This window comes from Mus caroli, chromosome 4 (genome assembly GCF_900094665.2).
Source record: "Mus caroli chromosome 4, CAROLI_EIJ_v1.1, whole genome shotgun sequence".
NCBI classification, from domain to species: domain Eukaryota; kingdom Metazoa; phylum Chordata; class Mammalia; order Rodentia; family Muridae; genus Mus; species Mus caroli.
Window position 1 is genome coordinate 88,304,184 of NC_034573.1, and position 19,496 is coordinate 88,323,679.

Sequence of the window (19,496 nt, forward strand, 5' to 3'; positions counted from 1 at the left end):
TTCTTTCTTTCTTTCTCTCTTTCTTTCTTTCTCTCTCTTTCTCTCTTTCTCTCTTTCTCTCTTCCCCCCTCCCTCCCTCCCTCCCTTCTTTCTTTCTTTCTTTCTTTCTTTCTTTCTTTCTTTCTTTCTTTCTTTCTTTCTCTTTCCTTCTTTCCCTATCTCTCTTTTCTTTCTTTCTTTTTATTTTATGATGTCTCTATTCAGTGTGAGATAAAATATTCACAACAGAAGATAATATAAAAAGCTCTGGCCACAGCCCACTACTGGTGCCTGGCATTATTCAAAAACACTGTCAATATGTGGGAAGTCACATAGATAAACAAGGTTTAATTTAAGCAATTTGTTTAATGCTCTATTTTGTCATTAAACAGTGGACCTCCTGGGATAGGATCCCAGTTATATGTTCACTATTCAGTCCTCAGTGCCCACTGCAGAAAAGCTTTAGACAATTAAAAACTTATTCAGTAAATAGAATGGCAAGAGCCTCCTGCATCACCCTGCGAAATGCCTACCTTTCTCCTCTCCCATGGCCTCCACAAGACAGTCAGCCTCCTTCTGTATGCGCTGCTCCAAGTTCTTTTTCCCTAATCCAAAGTTCTTGAGTGTCATCAGTGCAAACCTTCTTTGCTCCTTCCATGTCTGGCCATTGGAAATGATCAATCCTGGAAAGTGGAGATTCAGCATTATAGCACTGGCTTACTGGTATAACATTATAACTATATAACTATATATATATATATATATATATCTGTCTGGATTACTAGTATTTGAAAAACTGTATTAGATGTGTGTATAGATTTAAAAAAGGCCAAAATAGGAATTGATAGCTTTCTAGATACAATCCTAATGTAAATGGCTAACATGTATTGATCATAAGTACTTCTTAATCATTATATGATTTTATACTGACAGAAACTCTACATGTTTATTACCATCTAAGAAAATGTCCATTTCAATTAGTAAAATTCTGAGTCATGATAATAAATTGAAAAATAAATACCAAACAGGTAAATAGGCATCCAGGTATTCAAATTCAACTTTTTCTGGTTCTAAAGGCCACAATTTAATTAACAGACATATAAGTCTATTTATGTCTCAATGAATACTAAAAAGGCACTCAAGAATAAGAAAGAGTGGCACCCAGTCTCACAACACCCAGAGGAAGCTTAACTCCCAGGTACTTCAACACACACAGGATCACAGTTAAGGAGGCCACAACATCTGCCCCAACCCCTGGAGCAACTGGGACTCCCTGGGATCCAGGGACACAGGAACCCCCACCCAGCCAATGGCATAGGTTCCTTGCAGTTTGAACCTGCACCCAGAGCAGACCTGGCATGCTGCCTCTGCACTCCCTCTTACAAAACCCAGAAAGAACAAGAATCCCAAGTGTTCTGAAATGCCCAGGATCACAGGATCACAGGATCACAGGATCACAGGATCACAGGATCACAGGATCACAGGATCACAGGATCACAGAGAAATCTCAACTCCCAGGAGATCAGACACACCCAAGAGCACTGAGCTCTGATGTATTCAAGATCACAGTTGAGACCACAATATCTTTCACAATATCCAGCATAAATCAGAACCCCCACAGGAACCAGGGAAACACAAAATCCTGCTCAGACAAAGGCATTGGTTCCTTCTATCTTGCACCTGAGCCCAGAGCAACCCAGGGGCCTCTGGATTCCTACTTACCTCTGTAACACCAAGAGAAAACTTGACTACCAGGAGCTCTGACACAACAGGATCTCAGGATCCCAGAATCACAGGATCACAGAGAAAGCTGGACTCTGAGGAGTTCTGACACAACCAGGATCACAGGAGGAATAGGCTTCAGTCAGAGACAGTGAGGGCAGGTAGCATTGGAAATAACCATATGGCCAGAGACAAGTGCAAGAACATAAGCAACAGAAACCAAGGCCGCTTAGTATCATCAGAACCCAGTTCTCCCACTACAGCAAGCCCTGGATACCCCAATCACACCAGAAAAGCAAGACTTAGATTTAAAATCACTTTTCATAATAATGATGATAGAGAACTTTAAGAAGGACATAAATAACTCCCTTAAAAATATACATGAGAATACAGGTAAACATGTAGAAGCCCTTAAAGAGTAAATACAAAAATCCCTTAAAGAATTACAGGAAAACAAACAAACAGGTGAAGGAATTGAACAAAACTATCCAGGACCTAGAAATGGAAATAGAAACAGTAAAGAAATAACACAGGGAAACAACTTGGAGACAGAAAGCCTAGGAAAGAGATCAGGAGTCATAATGTAAGCATTACCAAGAGAATACAAGAGATAGGAGAGAGATTCTCAGGTGCAGAAGATACCATAGAAAACATTGACACAACAGTCAACGAAAATGCAAAATGCAAAAGGATACTAACCCAAAACATCCAGGAAATCCAGGATACAATGAGAAGACCAAACCTAAGCATAATAGGTATAGAAGAGTATGAAGATTCCCAATGTAAACGGCCAGTAAATATCTTCAACAAAATTATAGAAGAAAACTTTCCTAACTAAAGAAATAGATGCCCATAAACATACAAGAGGCCTACAGAACTCTAAATAGACTGGACCAGAAAAGAAATTCCTCCTGTCACACAATAATCAGAGCACCAAATGCACAAAACTAAGAAAATATTAAAAGCAGGAAGGGAAAACGGTCAAGTAACATATAAAGGCAGACCTACCAAAATTACACCAGACTTCTTGCCAGAAACAATAAAAGCCAGAAGATCCTTGGCATATGTCATATAGTGTTGTGGGAAATATTAAAGATGGAACTGGCATATTTTTGCGATTGTGTCAGCTACTCTCTGTCTCAGCAGCCTGGTCAGCCATGTACTGGTGGGCAAATGGCCAGCCTATTATCTTTTGGAAACTCTTTGGCCCAGAGCTCCTGAAACATCTCCACCCAGCTAGATGTGTGAATCAATTGTTTTGAAGATGATATAAAGATTCTCTAATATGCCTTAGAGGATACTCATATTCTGTCTAGCGTGGGTTCCATGAGACTTCTGGGTTATTATACTACATGACAAAATAGAAAAGCCCTAAGAATAGGCACATATAGTGATTTAGTTTACTTATTTGTTTTGGATTGTTTTAATTTTCAAAATGGGTGTGATGTTGAGCTTTGTGATTATATTATTCCACTGGGAGAGAGGTAAAAATAAAGGTGTTTCTGGTTACTGGCTCAAGGATATGCTGAATTGGGAGAAAGGTTTTGTCTTTGCATTTTTATAACTGGTGATTTGTGTCTATTCACCTTTCAGAGTAATATGGATCAGATTTGTTAGAGGGAGACCCCCTAAAGAACTAGATTCCAGAGAAACAAACAAAAAGGTTATCTTGATGATAGTAACATTTTGTTTTGAGATTTGTATATTACAGAATATACAGCCTTGGTGATTCTCCTCATCAGACATGCTGATCTAACCTACTTGAACTCCTGATGTCTTGGACTTCAGCAGAATCCAGTCAAGACACAGACATCAGAGACTAATACAATTGTTGGTGTGGCCTTCTTAAGGCCAATCAACTTTCCTATTTTCCCTACCTTTCCCCCAACCCATTCAAAATATCTGAAAGTCCATATTCAGCTTGAAGAAGTTATGAAGAGTCGGCAACCCAATTCCCTGGGCTTTGGGGCTGGAGGTGGTTATTATAGGTTGTCTTTCTAGGGACTGTAGAAATGGTCATAATTAAAACAGGGAGGAATAGCTAAGATTGATTACATAATCATAATCTCATTTTGGAGAAATCTTTTTAATTGTTGCTAAGTTGAAGTCATAATTTCTTATTTTGGTACAGAATTGATTTTGATTCAAAATCAAGGTATTGGTATAAACTTCTATTGATTCAGAAAGTTTAAAATTACAGGGCTTAGACTCAGTCTTTCTGTAACAGTTTTTATAAACTGATCTGAGATGATTAAGCCTGTGAATTAAGGGACAAATAACAAATTCATGGCTCTGAGTTTATTATTAGAGTGTTTTTCAGATATTTTAATTAGGAATAGCTGAGAATAGTTAACAGAGAACAGTCCAGGTTACTTTACACAGATAGTTGGTTTTCAAAAATGTCAGAAATCTACAGAATGTGACATTTAATGTTATTTATTCACTTGATGTTGAGTCAAGTCTGCTCCTGACAGCATTCCCTTTCTTGGATTCAAAGAAGAAACTGAGCATCAATGGAGTTGCTCCAGTTGTGGTGAGAGAGCCACTAGACAAGAATTGCCTCATTTCATATACAGACAAAATGTTGTCCAGAAAAATGACACACTATGTGAAATAGTCGACTGATAATCTCTGCCAAGTCAGGGCAATCATCCCTTCAAAATTCTACATTAAAAAGGTTTGTCAGATGATTCTGGCCAGAAGGCAGAAGAACAATGCTCCAATGTTTTGAAGTACAGGGACTGTCTAGGTGATCAGTGCTCTCTATAAATTGTCTAAGTTTTGGAAGCTATATTTTGTGCTTCTCATATATTCAGGTAATATTAGTTGTTCTTAGATTTCTGGCAGGGTTGAAGACTGGTAGTATCATTGCCAACCTAAGCTCTTTAACATTGAGAAAGATGATTTAGCTTTGAGAGGATGATTTTCAGATGGCTTACAATCTAAAGCCAGTGTAAAGTGATAAGTCTTTTAATATAGGATAGATGACAGTGTTCTATCTTAATGACAATATTGATGGACTGGGTGTTAGATCTATCTTATACTTTACAATTTTCAAAAGTGGTAATAGTTGTGCTCTATTTATATTTAAGAGAAAGGTTTTGCTTTTTACTAGAACAGAAAGGGGGAAGTGTTGTGGATAGACCTGGTACTGTTTATATATTAATTTCACTCTCCTGGAAGGGGTTGTGGACAAGGAGTGAGTCATACTCAGGTGAATTCTTGTGAACTAATCCCTTAATGAATAAAGGAGGCAATCACTGGGTGAGTAAGCAGGACTTCTGGGTTGGATTGAGGAAGAGATGAAGCAGGAGAGAGTTAGGTCTTTTAAAATGGGGACAGCATAAAGGTAAAATAAAGCTGCTAGTGTTTCCTGGTATCATGGCAGATACACAAAGATTCACCACTGGAGGAATCAGATTTTAATAAGGCTTACAAGATTAGGTTTTAGTTGTTGCACCCAGAGATTGAGTTACCATTGTTTCTCAACTAAGTTTGTGTTGCGTTTTCCTTCATGAGGTGGCTTGTCTGGGTTCAAGAGAGAAAGTTATGGCAACAAAGCTTGAGTTTGCCTGATGGACACCTCAAAGGCCATGGGGGTTTTAAACATAGGGCTGGCATGGTAGTGACTCCCCAGTGGGAACCTAGAGAGCTGGGTGGAGAGATTGTAGAGTTCTCAGTCAGAGTCTCTACAAAATAAAAACAGGTCGGCAATTGCCCACCAATACATAGCTGGCCAGACCAGGCTGCCAGGACAAAGAGTTACTGACATAAGCATGGGAACAAGCCAGTTCTTTTTAAATATTTCCTGCAACAATTCAGACCCATAGAGACAAATGCCAGCCCAGGTGACTATACCCAGCAAAACTCTCAATTAACATAGATGGAGAAACCAACATATTCCATGACAAAACCACATTTACACACTATCTTTCCATAAATCCGGCTCTACAAAGGATAATAGATGGAAAACTCCAAAACAAGGAGGGAAACTAAACCCTAGAAAAAAGCAAGAAATTAATGTGTTTCAACAACACCAAAAGAAGATAGCCACACAAACATAATTCTACCTCTAGCAACAAAAATAACAGGAAACAAAAATCATGTTTCCTTAATATCTCTTAACATCAATGGACTCAATTCCTCAATAAAACCACATAGACTAACAGACCGGATACATAAACAAGACCAAGCATTTTGCTGCATACAGGAAACACAACTCAATGACAAAGACAGACACTACCTCAGAGTAAAAGGCTGGAAAACATTTTTTTTTTTTCAAGAAAATGGTCTCAAGAAACAAGCTGGAGACGTCATTCTAATATTGAAGAACATCAACTTTCAATCAAAAGTTATCAAAACAGGTAAGGAAGGACACTTCATACTCATTAACAAAATATATATACGAAAATGATCTCTCAATTCTGAACATCTATGCTCCAAATGTAAGGACACCCACATTCATAAAAGAAACTTTACTAAAGCTCAAAGCACACATGCTTCTCACAAAAAATAGTGGGTGACTTCAACACCCAACTCCCACTAATAGACAGTTCATAGAAATAGAAACTAAACAGAGATCTATTGAAACTAACAAGAGTTATGAACCAAATGGATTTATCAGATATCTATAGAACATTTCATGCTAAAACAAAAGAATATACCTTCTTCTCAGCACCTAATGGTACCTTCCCCCAAAATTGACCAGATAATTTATCACAAAACAGGCCTCAACACATACAAGAAGATTGAAATAATCCCATGCATCCTATCAGATCACCATGGACTAAGGCTGGTTTTCAATAGCAACAAAAACAACAGAAAGCCAACATAAACATGTAATTTGGCTAGTGAAGAAATAAAGAAAGAAATTAAAGACTTTTTAGAATTTAATGAAAATGAAGGCACAACATACCAAAACTTAGGGGACCCAATGAAAGCAGTGCTAAGAGGAAAACTCATAGCTGAGTGCCTCCAAAAAGTAGCTGGAGAAAGCAAACACTAGCAGCTTGAAAGTACACCTTAAAACTCTAGAAAATAAGAAGCAAATATACCCAAGAGAAGTATATGGCAGGAAATAGTCAAAATCAGGTCTGAAATCAGCCAAGTGGAAACAAAAAGAACTATACAAAGAATCAACAAAACTAGGATCTGGTTCTTTGGGAAAATCAACAAGATAGATAAAACCTTATCCAGACTAACTATAGGTCACAGGAATGGTATCTAAACTAACAATATCAGAAATGAAAAGGGAGACATAACAACAGAAACTGAGGAAATTCAAAAATCATCAGATCCTATTACAAAAGCTTATATTTAACAAAACTGGAAAATCTGGATGAAGTGGACAATTCTCTAGACACATACCAGGTACCAAAGTTAAATCAGGATCAGATAAACCATCTAAACTGTCTTATAACCCCTAAAAATAGAGTCAGTCATTAAAAGTCTGCCAACCAAAAAATCCCAAGACCAGATGGGTTTAGTGAAGAATGCTATCAGACCTTCAAAAACGACCTAATACCAATATTCTTTAAACTATTCCACAAAATAGAAACAGAAATAGAACACTACATAATTCTTTCTCTGAAACCACAATTACACTTATACCTAAAGCACACAAAGACCTAACAAAGAAAGAGAACTTCAGACCAATTTCTATTATGAATATCAGTGCAAAAATACTCAATAAAATTCTTGAAAACCAAATTGAAGAACACATCAAAATGTTCATCCATCATGATCAAGAAAGCTTTATTACAGGAATGCAGGGATAGTTAAATATATGGAAATTCTTCAACAGAATCCACTATATAAACAAACTGAAAAAAATAAAACCCCACATGATCATCTCATTAGATGCTGGGAAGGCATTTGACAATGTTTCAACACCCCTTCATTGAGTCTTGGAAAGATCAGGAATTCAAGGCCCGTACCTCAACGTAGCAAAAGCAATATACAGCAGACCAGTACTCAACATCAAACTAAATGGAGAAAAAAATTAATGCAATCTATTAAAATCATGGACTAGACAAGGCTTTCTACTCTCTCCCTTAACTATTCAGTATAGTACTCAAAGCCCTAGCCAGAACTATGGAATGGCTGAGAAGCACCTAAAGAAATGTTCAACACTCTTATTCATCAAGGAAATGCAAATCAAAACAACACTGAGATTCTATCTCATAGCAATCAGAATGGCTAAGATCAAAAATTCAGGTGACAGCAGATGCTGGTGAGGATGTGGAGAAAGGAATGCTCCTCCATTGCTGGTTGGGATTGCAAGCTGTTACAACCACTCTGGAAATCAGTCTGTCAGTCCCTCAGAAAATCGGACATAGTATTACCTGAGGACCCAGCCATAGTACTCCTGGGATTATACCCAAAAGATGCTCCAACATACAACAAGGACACATGGACCACTATGTTCATAGAAGCCTTATTTATAATAGCCAGTAGCTGGAAAGAACTCAGATGTCCTTCAACAGAGGAATGGATAAAAATATGTGGTACATTTACATAATGGAGTACTACTCAGCTATAAAAAACAATGAATTCATGAAATTCTTAGACAAATGGATGGAATTAGAAAATATAATCCTGAGTGAGGTAACCCAATCACAAAAGAACACACATGTTATGCACTCACATATAAGGGGATATCAACCCAAAAGCTTGGAATGCCCAAAATACAATTCACAGACTACATGAAGCTCAAGAGGAAGGAACGCCAAAGCGTGGATGCATAGAAGCAGGTGGATGGGGGATAGGATAGGGAGTTTTTAGAGAGAAAATGGGAAAAGAGGATAACATTTTAAATGTAAAGAAAATATTCAATAAAATAAATAAATAAAAGAGTAAGAAAAAGCACACATTTTTAAAGAAGCAAAGAAAGGAATTATAGATTTTGTATTAGATACTTTCTTCATTTAGAGTTCAAATGCCAACCCCAAAGCCCTCTATACCCTCCCCCCACCCTGCTCTCCTGCTCTCCATCCACTCCTGCTTCCTGACTCTGGCATTCCCCTGTACTGTGGTGTATGATCTTCGCAAGACCAAGGGCCTCTCCTCCCATTGATGGCTGACTAGGCCATCCTCTGCTACATATGCAACTAGAGACACAGCTCTGGGGGGTACTGGTTAGTTCATATTGTTGTTCCTCCTATAGGGTTGCAGACCTCTTTAGCTCCTTGGGTACTTTCTCTAGCTCCTTCATTAGGGGCCTTGTGTTCCATCCAATAGATGACTGTAAGCATCCACTTCTGTATTTGCCAGGCACTGGCATAGCCTCACAAGAGAGAGCTTTGTCAGGGTCCTGTCATCAAAATCTTTCTGGCATATGCAGTAGTGTCTGGGTTTGGTGGTTGTATATGGGATGGATTCTTGGGTGGGACAGTCTCTGGATGGTCCTTCCTTCTGTCTCAGCTCCGAACTTTGTCTCTGTAACTCCTTCTATGGGTACTTGGGCATATACCCAGATGTTCCAACTTGTAATAAGGACACATGCTCCTTATTTATAATAGCCAGAAGCTGGAAAAAAACCCAGATGTCTCTCAACAGAGGAATGGATACAGAAAATGTGGTACATTTACACAATGGAGTACTACTCAGCAATTAAAAACAATGAATTCATAAGATTCTTAGGCAAATGAATGCATCTGGAGGATATCATACTGAGTGAAGTAACCCCATCACAAAAGAACACACATGACATGCACTCACTGATAAGCAGATATTAGCCCAGAAACTTAGAATACCCAAGATACAATTTGCAAAACACATGAAACTCAAGAAGGAAGACCAAAGTGCAGAATTATAGGTTTTAGTAAAGATGACAAAATAACTTAAGAAATTAAGAAGGATGAGTATTCCTCGCAGACATACAAATACACGCTCACACACACACACACACACACACACACACACACACACACACACACACCCCTTTTACAGTTACATGAATTTAGTGGCATTAAATTTATCACCATCAGTCTAACCTACTATCATTTTTGTTCCTAGAGTGTTCAAATCCCTTTTATAACTTAAAATGATAATATCTTGGCTATCATTCCTCTGTTCTCTATCTGGCATCATAAATGAGCCTCAAAATGTGTCATGTTTGGTCTTCTTCTCTGTTCTACACCACTCAAGAGCTTCTTTGGCTGTTATGGTGAGAAATGAAGAACTGGGCTCCTTAGTGGCAATCTCATCAGTGTTATGTCCACTTTAAGGTTTTCTTCAGATAACATACTTTACATATTTGATACTTTGCAGTTTAAGAGTCTTGATTTCTTATTCATCCCATCATGGATATTCTCTTCCTATTGAATATTTTTCAAACTATTAAATGCATACCATTAGTTCAAAAGCTTTTCTTTAAATGTAAGCCAATCTGTATGTCTTTAATAAAACTTTGCACCAGTAGCATGATGGTATTTTATTCAGGATAGCTAATTCATTCAGATGTCCTTGTTCAATGAATTGTCACAAAATGACACTGACTTTTATGTATTTTGTGCACTATTAACCATTTAAGACCATGGCTGTGCTTCTCATAGCAGATCATGTACAGCAGCCAATGATGTACAATTAATGGTCAACTGTTTCAAGGAGTATTTAGGAAATTGCTAAATGTGAAGACTTTTTAGGTTAAAAGAGTTGAAATCTGTATTCAATTTTCAAGCACATAACCAGATTTAATGATTGCTTTATGCACTCTTGCCAGTCTAACAATATTTGGAAGGCTAGTGAGCCCTGTGTGGTATAGTCTTAATGATGCATTTTAAGGAGCCATAAGCAAGAGCAGCAGCAAGGAAGAGGGTGCCTCACATCTGTTTTTCTAAGGTAGGTTTGGAGTGGGAAAGGGAAAGTGAGAGCACATGTGTCTGGCTGAGGAAGCTGCTACTGTTACTTCCTATCCATGATTCTGAGATAGTCTGCAGGACATGTGATTTCCCTATGACTCTTAGAGGGAGATGCTCTCAGTCCCCTGATGGTCGATTTCATCTAGGAAATGTAAACAGCTGACTTTAAAGATAACATATCATGAAGGGTTTTGTTACAGGAATATGTAAAATTACAGACATAGAGGTATCTTTCACATACCATGCATGTGCTTTATATTCTACTAGAAACTTACTATTATATGCACCAATTTCTTTTCTTGGATATTTCATATGTATGCAATATATCTTGGATATATCCTTTTTCCTACTCTCTCCCTTCAGCTCTTCATGAAACTTTTCCACACCTGTGTTCCATTTTCCATCCAAATTCATGCAGAGTTTTTGTTTGTTTGTTTTAAATAACCCACTGAAGTCAATAGTGCTTCCAATTAAACTTACCATTGTTATTAAAGACACGTTTTCTGATAGGTGTAACAGGACGATTCAAAAAGTTTTGTTCCATCTTAGTGAAGACTTCTTTGATCAAGGGCAGTCCAGTTATTACTACTGAAGGAATGTTACCAAAGTCCAGGCTAGTTAGGTTTCCATACTTCTTCACAAACTGAAAAACATTTCAATAGTTAGAGTATGTCTGTGTTCATGTGTCAATGGATGGCAGATGTGTGTGCATTTACACAGACTAGTGTTTAGAGGTGTATATGTTAATATGAATGAACGGATGTACTTCAGTATGTGGAAATGTTTCTGAAGATTTTTCTTTCCTCCTCTGAACTAAATTGAAATTCAATTAAAACGAATCTATGAAAAATCATTGATATAAGTGAGTATGAATTGAGTGAGCCTCTAAAAGAATATATAAGGACATAAGGGTCAACAAATAAGCAAGGTCTTTTTTTTTTTGTTTTTTGGTTTTTTCGAGACAGGGTTTCTCTGTATTGCCCTGGCTGTCCTGGCCTGGAATTCACTCTGTACACCAGGCTGGCCTCGAACTCAGAAACCCGCCTGCCTCTGCCTCCCAAGTGCTGGGATTAAAGGCGTGTGCCACCACACCTGGCATAAGCAAGGTCTTTAATGAAGCATTCTAAAGTCCAGTGAAGGGGGAGTATAAGACACATGTGACCTGCCAAGGGAAAAGAAGGTCTGTGCATGTTTTTTACAGTACAATTTTCATGTACATCTTACAAAACCAAATGTCAGTTTATCTTGAGAATGATACCATCTACTTAGTGTCTTCCAGACATGAGAAGTACATGGGGAAATAATGAGACTAACACTGTGGGGAGCCCATGTATCAGTGTATGATAAAGGAATCTTGGCGTAATAGGAATGTTTTAGCATATCTCTAATCTAACCTCCACCAAAGTCTGATTCACTTTAGTATTTGAAATTTCTTCTGAAACTTCCATTTATATTTTCAATAATAATATTAGAAGAACCATCAATGTTTCCCTAGAAGTGTTTTAAACAAAGGCAGTTCTTTAACTTAGCGAAGGCAGAGAAATAAGGGCATCAGTCCCCAGAGAAGTCAAGCAGTCTAGTAAAAGTCTGTTGTAGCAATCATGGAAACCTTAGTAAAAATTACAATATTGGTGTAGGAAAGAGAATGTTTTCTATTTAACCATGACTAGGTATGGAAAATACAATAAAGTGTGGAAGATCTGTGTAGAGACATCTCTGAAGATCCAGGTGATATATGCATGTAGGCTTTATGGTTCACTAAGAGTTGGTTCTTGGGGTAGATGCTATCTTCTAAGACTCAGATCCACAGTTATTAAAGAGTAAATTCACCCTACCCTACTCAGAGAGTTTTGTGGGGGAAGAATGAGATTTCCAGGCACCCAGCCACTCACTGCATCTTTAAGAATTGAATGAGCTCTGTGTTCATAGGCTCAGGGATACAAATGCATTGTGAAAGGCAGGACAAAAACCTACTGATCACAGACAGTCACACCCTCAAAGTGAATGCTCAGTAAGCTTTGTGGTTTACTTTATTCTTTATATTTGTTCTACAGTATTTAAAGTTTTCTTCACCATTCTGAAAAGGCAAATAAGTTGTAGGGAAGCAATTTAGAAAAACCCAGATTTTTCCTGGAGGAGAGAAGTTTCCAGGTATTTTGTTAGATTTGAAGGCAAATGCATAAATGTTGAGTTGCCCATAGGACCTTAGAGTTTAGTGGAAGATAGAGTATGAGGAGCAGTATTGAGCATAAAGAAGTATTTGGGAGAGAACAAGAGTGTCCATGAAGTGCACACTGTATAAAACATGTCAATGGATGGCAGATGTGTGTGCATTTAGACAGACTAGTGTTAGAGGTGTATATGTTAATATGAATGAACGGATGTACTTCAGTGTTAGGCAGTGTTAGGAATATCAAAGGTTCCCTTGCCTATGTTTTTAAGAGTCAGAACTATTTAGACCTCACCTCTGCCTTTTGTCTACCTGCAACAGTGGTGTCTTGCTTAACTGTGACAGTGGTATCAAACAGAAGAGTTCAACTCCTTCAGGTATCTTTGGGACTCTACCCCATCTCCATCTTCATGCACTGTTACCCTACCACTTTGAGATCTGTACCTATGGGACAGTGTCAAAACATATGGAATGGTTTGGTCTCATCTTAGAATCTTGCAGTCACATTAAAGACAGAGCCTAGACTCAGTCTTCCATTTGTTCCTTATCCATGGTCCTTAATAATTTCATTTAACTCTAGCTAGTCTGTTGTGTTTTGGTCATAAGTACAGAGACATTGAGTGAATGCATTTTGTCTTAAGAGATATCAGCAAATGCTGCTGAATCCATCCTATACACAGTTATCAAACACAGACACTATTGTGGATGCCAAGAAGTGCATGGTGACAGGAGCCTGATGTAGCTGCTTCTCCAGAGGCTCTGCCAGAACCTGACAAATACAGAGGCTGATGCTCACAGACAACCACTGGACTGAGCATGGGGTCCCCAATGGAGGAGTTAGATAAAGGACTGAAGGAGATGAAGGGGTTTGCAACCCCATAGGAAGAACAATAATATCAACCAAACAGATGCCTCTAGAGCTCCTAGGGACTAAACCACCAACCAAGCAGTACACATGTAGGGAACCCATGGCTCTGGCTGCAAATGTAGCAGAGGATGGCTTTGTTGGGCATCAATGGGAGAAGGGGCCCTTTGTCTTGTGAAGGCTTGATGCCCTAGAGCAGGGGAATGTGAGGGTGCAGATGAGGGAGTGGGGGTGGGGTGGGGGAGAACACCCTTATAGAAGCAAGGGGATGGGTGATGGGATAGGGGGTTTCCGGGGGTGGGGAGGCGGGAACTGGGAAAGGGGATAACATTTGAAATGTGAATAAAGAAAATATCCAATAAAAAAGAAATATCAGCAATGCAGTCATAAAAATCAAGTGAATGACCAATTAAGAAGTTCTAGAAACAGTGAAAACCTTGGTTTAAGCTGACTCCTCACTATCAGTGTGTAGCACAAGGATTTGGTGCTTGAACGTGAGAAGGATCTAGAAGCTAGGTACAGAGATGAAGGACTTTTCCCAGTTTATAAGTCCTTTGTGCAGATTTCTACTTTAGCAGAATGTTATCACTAAACTTTATATATACTGTTACCAACCAAGTAGAGATTCCCCAGTGAGTAAGTTCTCTATGCATTTGTTTTATGTGGATTAAGACTCAGATGATGTCTCAGAATATGCCATAAGGCAGGGTCTGTTTTTCACTCTGCAGCATTAAGTCAAGAAAACATAATTTAAAAAGACTATAAAAGTAACATAGGCCAGGGTTGGAGAGATAGCTCAGTGTTAAGACTATTCTTCCAGATGATCTGGCTTCTATTCCCTGCACCCACATAGATGCTTACTATTGTCTGTAACTCCTGTTTCAGCAGATGGAATGCTCTTTTCTGGTCTCTGTGGACACAAGGCATACATATAATGCACAGCATACATGAAGGCACAGTATTCATATACATAACATAATAAAGTTATTTTTGTATATATAATGTAGTCCAGAATGGTTAAAATGGTATACTGAATAAGAAAAATGAACAACAATTGATTAAAACAAGACATACAATATTGAAGAAAAGCAATAGAGACGTGGCATTAAATAGAAATAAAATTTCCAAATGTAGTATAAGGAAATAAGGTTCAATAGAGGGAATGTTTAGAAGAAAGAGAAATATTTCTTTCCCCAGCTGTTCTAGGTATGGCCAGTGGAAGAATATGGTGGGTATATGTGTGAATTCTGGGTCACAGGTCATCAAAGTTTCTTACTTGACAACCCCCCTTCCCCACTACCCAGAGCACAAACAAATAAAACTAGTTGAGATCAAGAGTAGCAATACAAAGACACTGGACTTCTCAAGGGAGCTCATGGTACAAAGCAGCCTTTGCATCTTGGGAATTCGGCCTCAAGATTTTAATTCCATTGTGAGAGGAAAAACGTGTTAATGTTGTTTACACCATTTTATTTGGCATGTTACGTAACAGCAAAGTAGTAATGTGTGGGAACACATAATTCATGTATTGCTTCATGCTCCTTAGAGTTTGTTCCTACCTAAAGCATGTTCCATGGCTGTAGAGATGGCACAGTGATTAAAATAGCTTCCTGATCTTGCAAAGGACAACAGTTTGGTTCCTAGCACCCATGTTGGTGGCTTACAACTGCTTATAAATTTATTTCCAAGGACCTAACAGTGCCCACTTCTGGCCTTTGCAGGTATCTGGCACACACACACACACACACACACACACACACATGCTCAGACACACAAACACATATGCATAAATAAAAATAAAATAAATATATAATAAAAATATTCTTACAATAATTCAGTAATCTACAGTAGAGGAACACGAGAAACTGTGAGGTAGAGGGGAGGTACCGTTCCCACACACTGAACAAGATGCCAGCTTCTTTATTGTCACTGTGTTTTATCTCTTGCCAGCTCCTCCATTTAGAATGACTTATACTTTTATGCCACTGGATAGTTGTTAAACTCTCCTTGTAAGGGCAGGCCAATTTAGGCCATCAGTCATCCAGAGGCTATCTACAGAGCCTCCCACACAGTGAGATCTGATGTGATTGCACAATTATTGAACGGATTCTCCATATGGTCACCTTACATTGTGACAGTCTTGGTAGGTACTTAAGAATTATTTATTCACTAAATAAGTACACAAATAAACAGTCTCTAATTGTGCCATGAAGTGGTAAGCAGGAAGGTTCAGAGAGAATCTGTAGATTCAAATCACATTATTTGCCATTTCCCCAGTAAACAACATTGGAAAGCCAGATCCTTATTTTCTTCAGCAGGTTTGTTCAGTGTCAAGTGGAACTGCTAGTTGACAGCAGCTCACCAGTGTGCCTGAAGCAAAAGGAGCATGCAAACCTGGGTGAAGTACAACAGACACGAGGACTGTTTATCAATGGAAAGAATCCAAACAATCATAAGAGAACAGTACTATTTTACTTCACTTGTTTATAGCCATAGATCACTAAATCTATAAATATAAAATAAATGGGTAAAATATAGTTCAACTGGGAAGAAAAGCCCAGTCTCAGTTTCATCATGAACCGTGATTGTGACATTAGACATTTCACCTAAGCCCTGTAGTCAGACCTAACCTAGCAGCAAATGAATGATATAGATCAATACTTTTAAATAACCCAGAGTCAAGTAAAATAATTTTTAATCATGTTTAAATACAGCAGCAGTGGACAGAGGGTAAACTCCAATCAGTTTGCAATCTTTAGCTGAAAGCCATTAAAAAGTGCTGACCAGCAGAACAACATCTCTTCTTTCTTGCCTGATGTCTTTGTTGAACACCATAAAATAGCTAAGACTTCTCCAAACTTTCAATAGGTTGCAGTAGTGGGGTTCATAAGTGAAGCCTTGTCACTTACTCTGCCTTGGTGTCACATCTGGGCTGAGTCTCTGAGTGGAACTAGGAGCTCCACAGCTGTATTGTAACAAAGAGAGTCTGTAAAGAAGCCCAGTGTGGAATTCTGATCTCTATTCTTCTCCTATGGTAATAAGGGTGTCTCTTTTTCATAGGAAAGATGAAGGAAGACATCCTTTACTTTTATGGCTTTACAGTAAAGTATAACATTTATTCTGATGGTCTACAGCTATCCTCATTTTCACCACAGTGTGGGAATGAGATTTTCAGGGGAAATTTCTGTGAGACCCACACACTGAGGTTCCCCAAGATGTATACTATCAACTCTTTGTGATTGAAATTTACTTTCGAATTATTACTCAAAAAGGTGAATATTAAGATCCCCAATAGGCTACCTCTGCAAGTAAAATTACTCATCTTAAAATGGAAACATCTCAAGCCTTTTGAGGGTTTAGTATATTGAAAGATTTTAATCAAGTGACACATCTTTGAAAATATTGTCATGTCTCAGAAAAGAAATGAAAAGTATGGAGAGGAAGCAAAGGTAAATGTGAGCACAGAAAGCTCCCGGGTTCTCAATGTGCAGGAGAGATCAGCAGCGGAGTGATGTGAGAAAAACCACTGGCAGGGCAGGGGTGAGAAGCAGGTGAACCCTGCATAGCACAGAAAACATAGCAATGGAAAACAGCAAGAGCCAGCACCAGAGATATTACAGCTGTGCCTGGGTCCGGCTGTCTGCCAAAGACAGGAAAGAGAAAGGATAGATGAGCACATTATTGAACAATTATAGAAACTTCCTAGTATAACAAACCACAAATGTGCCATGAAGAACCCAACAGCACAAAGCCCCAAGTGAAGCAAAGCAACCAATATAAGCAGGAAAGCTACAATCCCAGAGAAATCTATCGAAAGCAGAGGGAAATTAGCTTAGCACTTCTGGGGAAACCAGAAAGGCCAGAATGAAATGGGGGTGAGAGGGCATTAAAAACATTAAGTGCAACAGAGAGCCAACCTAGTGTTGTACAATCAGGGGAAAGACAGTGTGGGAATGGATGTGGACATTCACCTGGGGCAAAGCCAAGAAGTTTCCCTTCTGTTACAGCCTCCTCTGAAAGGATGGAGAAAATAAGTGCTTGAGGTCAGAAAGGAAACTGTGAACAAGAAAGGGATAGCTACAGGAGGATGAGCAAGGGCCAGAGACAACAGGCTCTTCTGCCTTTGAGTTCCATCTGCACAGGACACTGAAGAGCAGATTAGTGTCTGACATGGTCCTCAGTGTGTGAAGATGATACATGAGACAGCTGTACCATAGAGGGGAGATAGGGGTACTCTATGTTTGTAGTCACTTTGTTTCTTGTGGAAAATGGTAATAATAAACTCTCATCATCTGCATGGGCCTATTCCATAGCAAGAGCAGCTGGAAGAAAGACAATGAAAGAAGATGCAATGAAAGAATGAAGAGAAATTAAAAAAAAAAAAAAACTAATAGGAGAGTGTCCAAGAAACACACTGGGAAGAGACAATAGATGACTAAAGGAACAGAAACACAAAGAGAAAGCAATACAGTTAAGAAAAAAACCCTCCTATAACAGTAAGTCTACTGAGTGGTCTACTTTCCTCAGTTAATGGTGAAACTAGGAAGTAGGACCAATAATTAAAAAAAAGTAAGGGGGCCCAAGTATACTCTATGTAGTCATAGGAAGTTATTAAAGGTAAGTAGGGACATTACAAAGGAATATGGTCACTGCACGAAAAACATCTGCTTATTTTAAATGTGAACACGCAGACACACACACACACACACACACACACACACACACACACACACACGGAATGATGGAGGGAGGGAGGGAGAGAGGGATGAAGGAGGAAAGAGGGGAGGGAGAGCTGAGGACAAACAAGAAAACTCCCAGTGGAGCTAGAGACTTCAGCACACTTTTCCTTGTAGTTGATAAAGTCAATAGGCAAGCAGTCAACGAGGGTGTGGAATAAGCAACTATCAATATATGAGGACTGATATTATACAAAACTCCAATCAAGAGAACAGTATATAGTTTTTTTTTCCTGGATGAATGTTTACCATAGTAAGCTCAGGAACACTTGCTTACACATTTCTTAACAGAAGCAGAATTTATATATCAAGATGAACTATTCTGTAATTCATCAACTTGACATACTTAAAAGTATTGAAATCATATATAGTGTGCTGTCAGACCATAATGGAATAACAAAAGAATTATTTCATACAAAGATAATAAAAACGACTTTTTGACATCAAAACAAAGTGTCTTTTAAAATGGGGCTCCGATTACAAATGAGATCTCCTGGCTGGGTTAACTGGCAGCTAGCATCAGCCTCCAGTCATATCCTGCTGTTCCCAGTGCCAGCATCCCTGTTTCTACAGCTCAGGATTTGGTCATATCACCGCCAGACACCCTCACCCTACCTTACCTGCTGAATCACTACATGTGGCTGCTCAAAATCCAACTGGAATAAGTTGCCCACAAAAGGCAGGCGCCAGGGTCCTGGTGGGTAGTTCTTGGGTCTCCGGGTTTTGAGATAGTAAGCCAAGAGCATGAAGGTGACAGCAGCCAGCAGCAGAGTCTTGAAATGAAGCAGTGCCCAAATGGCTGTCTCAAGGGTGTCCTCAGTAGCAAGCATGATGAGAGTCCAAGCTGGGGCTGGTTTCCTGTGTAACCACCTGGTGCTGATAACACGGACAGCCCCTCCGCTAAGTTCAACCCTCTTCCTTGAGGACTGTGCCTCTCTCTGTCCTACCAGAACTCCTTGTCCACTGTTTTGTTCACTGTTTTGGCCCCGCCCCGCCTCTGTGCTCTCTGTAAGTCAATACCCAGTTCATCAGCACCCATATCCCTGGAGGCTTCCACAGAGCTCTCTGCTCCTCTTTGCACTTAACCCAATCTTCTCCAGGCCCCTCCCTCATAAGCTTTTCCTTGGTGTGCTCCACTCTGTCCCTTCTCCCAAGTCTGGCCC

The 19,496-nt window shown here is 39.0% G+C and overlaps 1 protein-coding gene across 1 annotated transcript in view; it reads right to left on the reverse strand.

The window, feature by feature from the left end:
• LOC110293363 (cytochrome P450 2J3-like) overlaps positions 1–19,239 on the reverse strand; it is a 39,219-nt gene extending 19,980 nt beyond the window's left edge. Inside the window, exons 1-3 of the mRNA XM_021161209.2 lie at positions 18,954–19,239; positions 11,043–11,205; positions 513–662 (exon numbers count right to left, since the gene is read on the reverse strand). Coding sequence (XP_021016868.1) covers positions 513–662; positions 11,043–11,205; positions 18,954–19,163 — 523 coding nt within the window. The 5' untranslated portion in view covers positions 19,164–19,239. The remainder of the gene's footprint in view (positions 1–512; positions 663–11,042; positions 11,206–18,953) is intronic.
• Between the last annotated feature and the right edge of the window lie 257 nt (positions 19,240–19,496).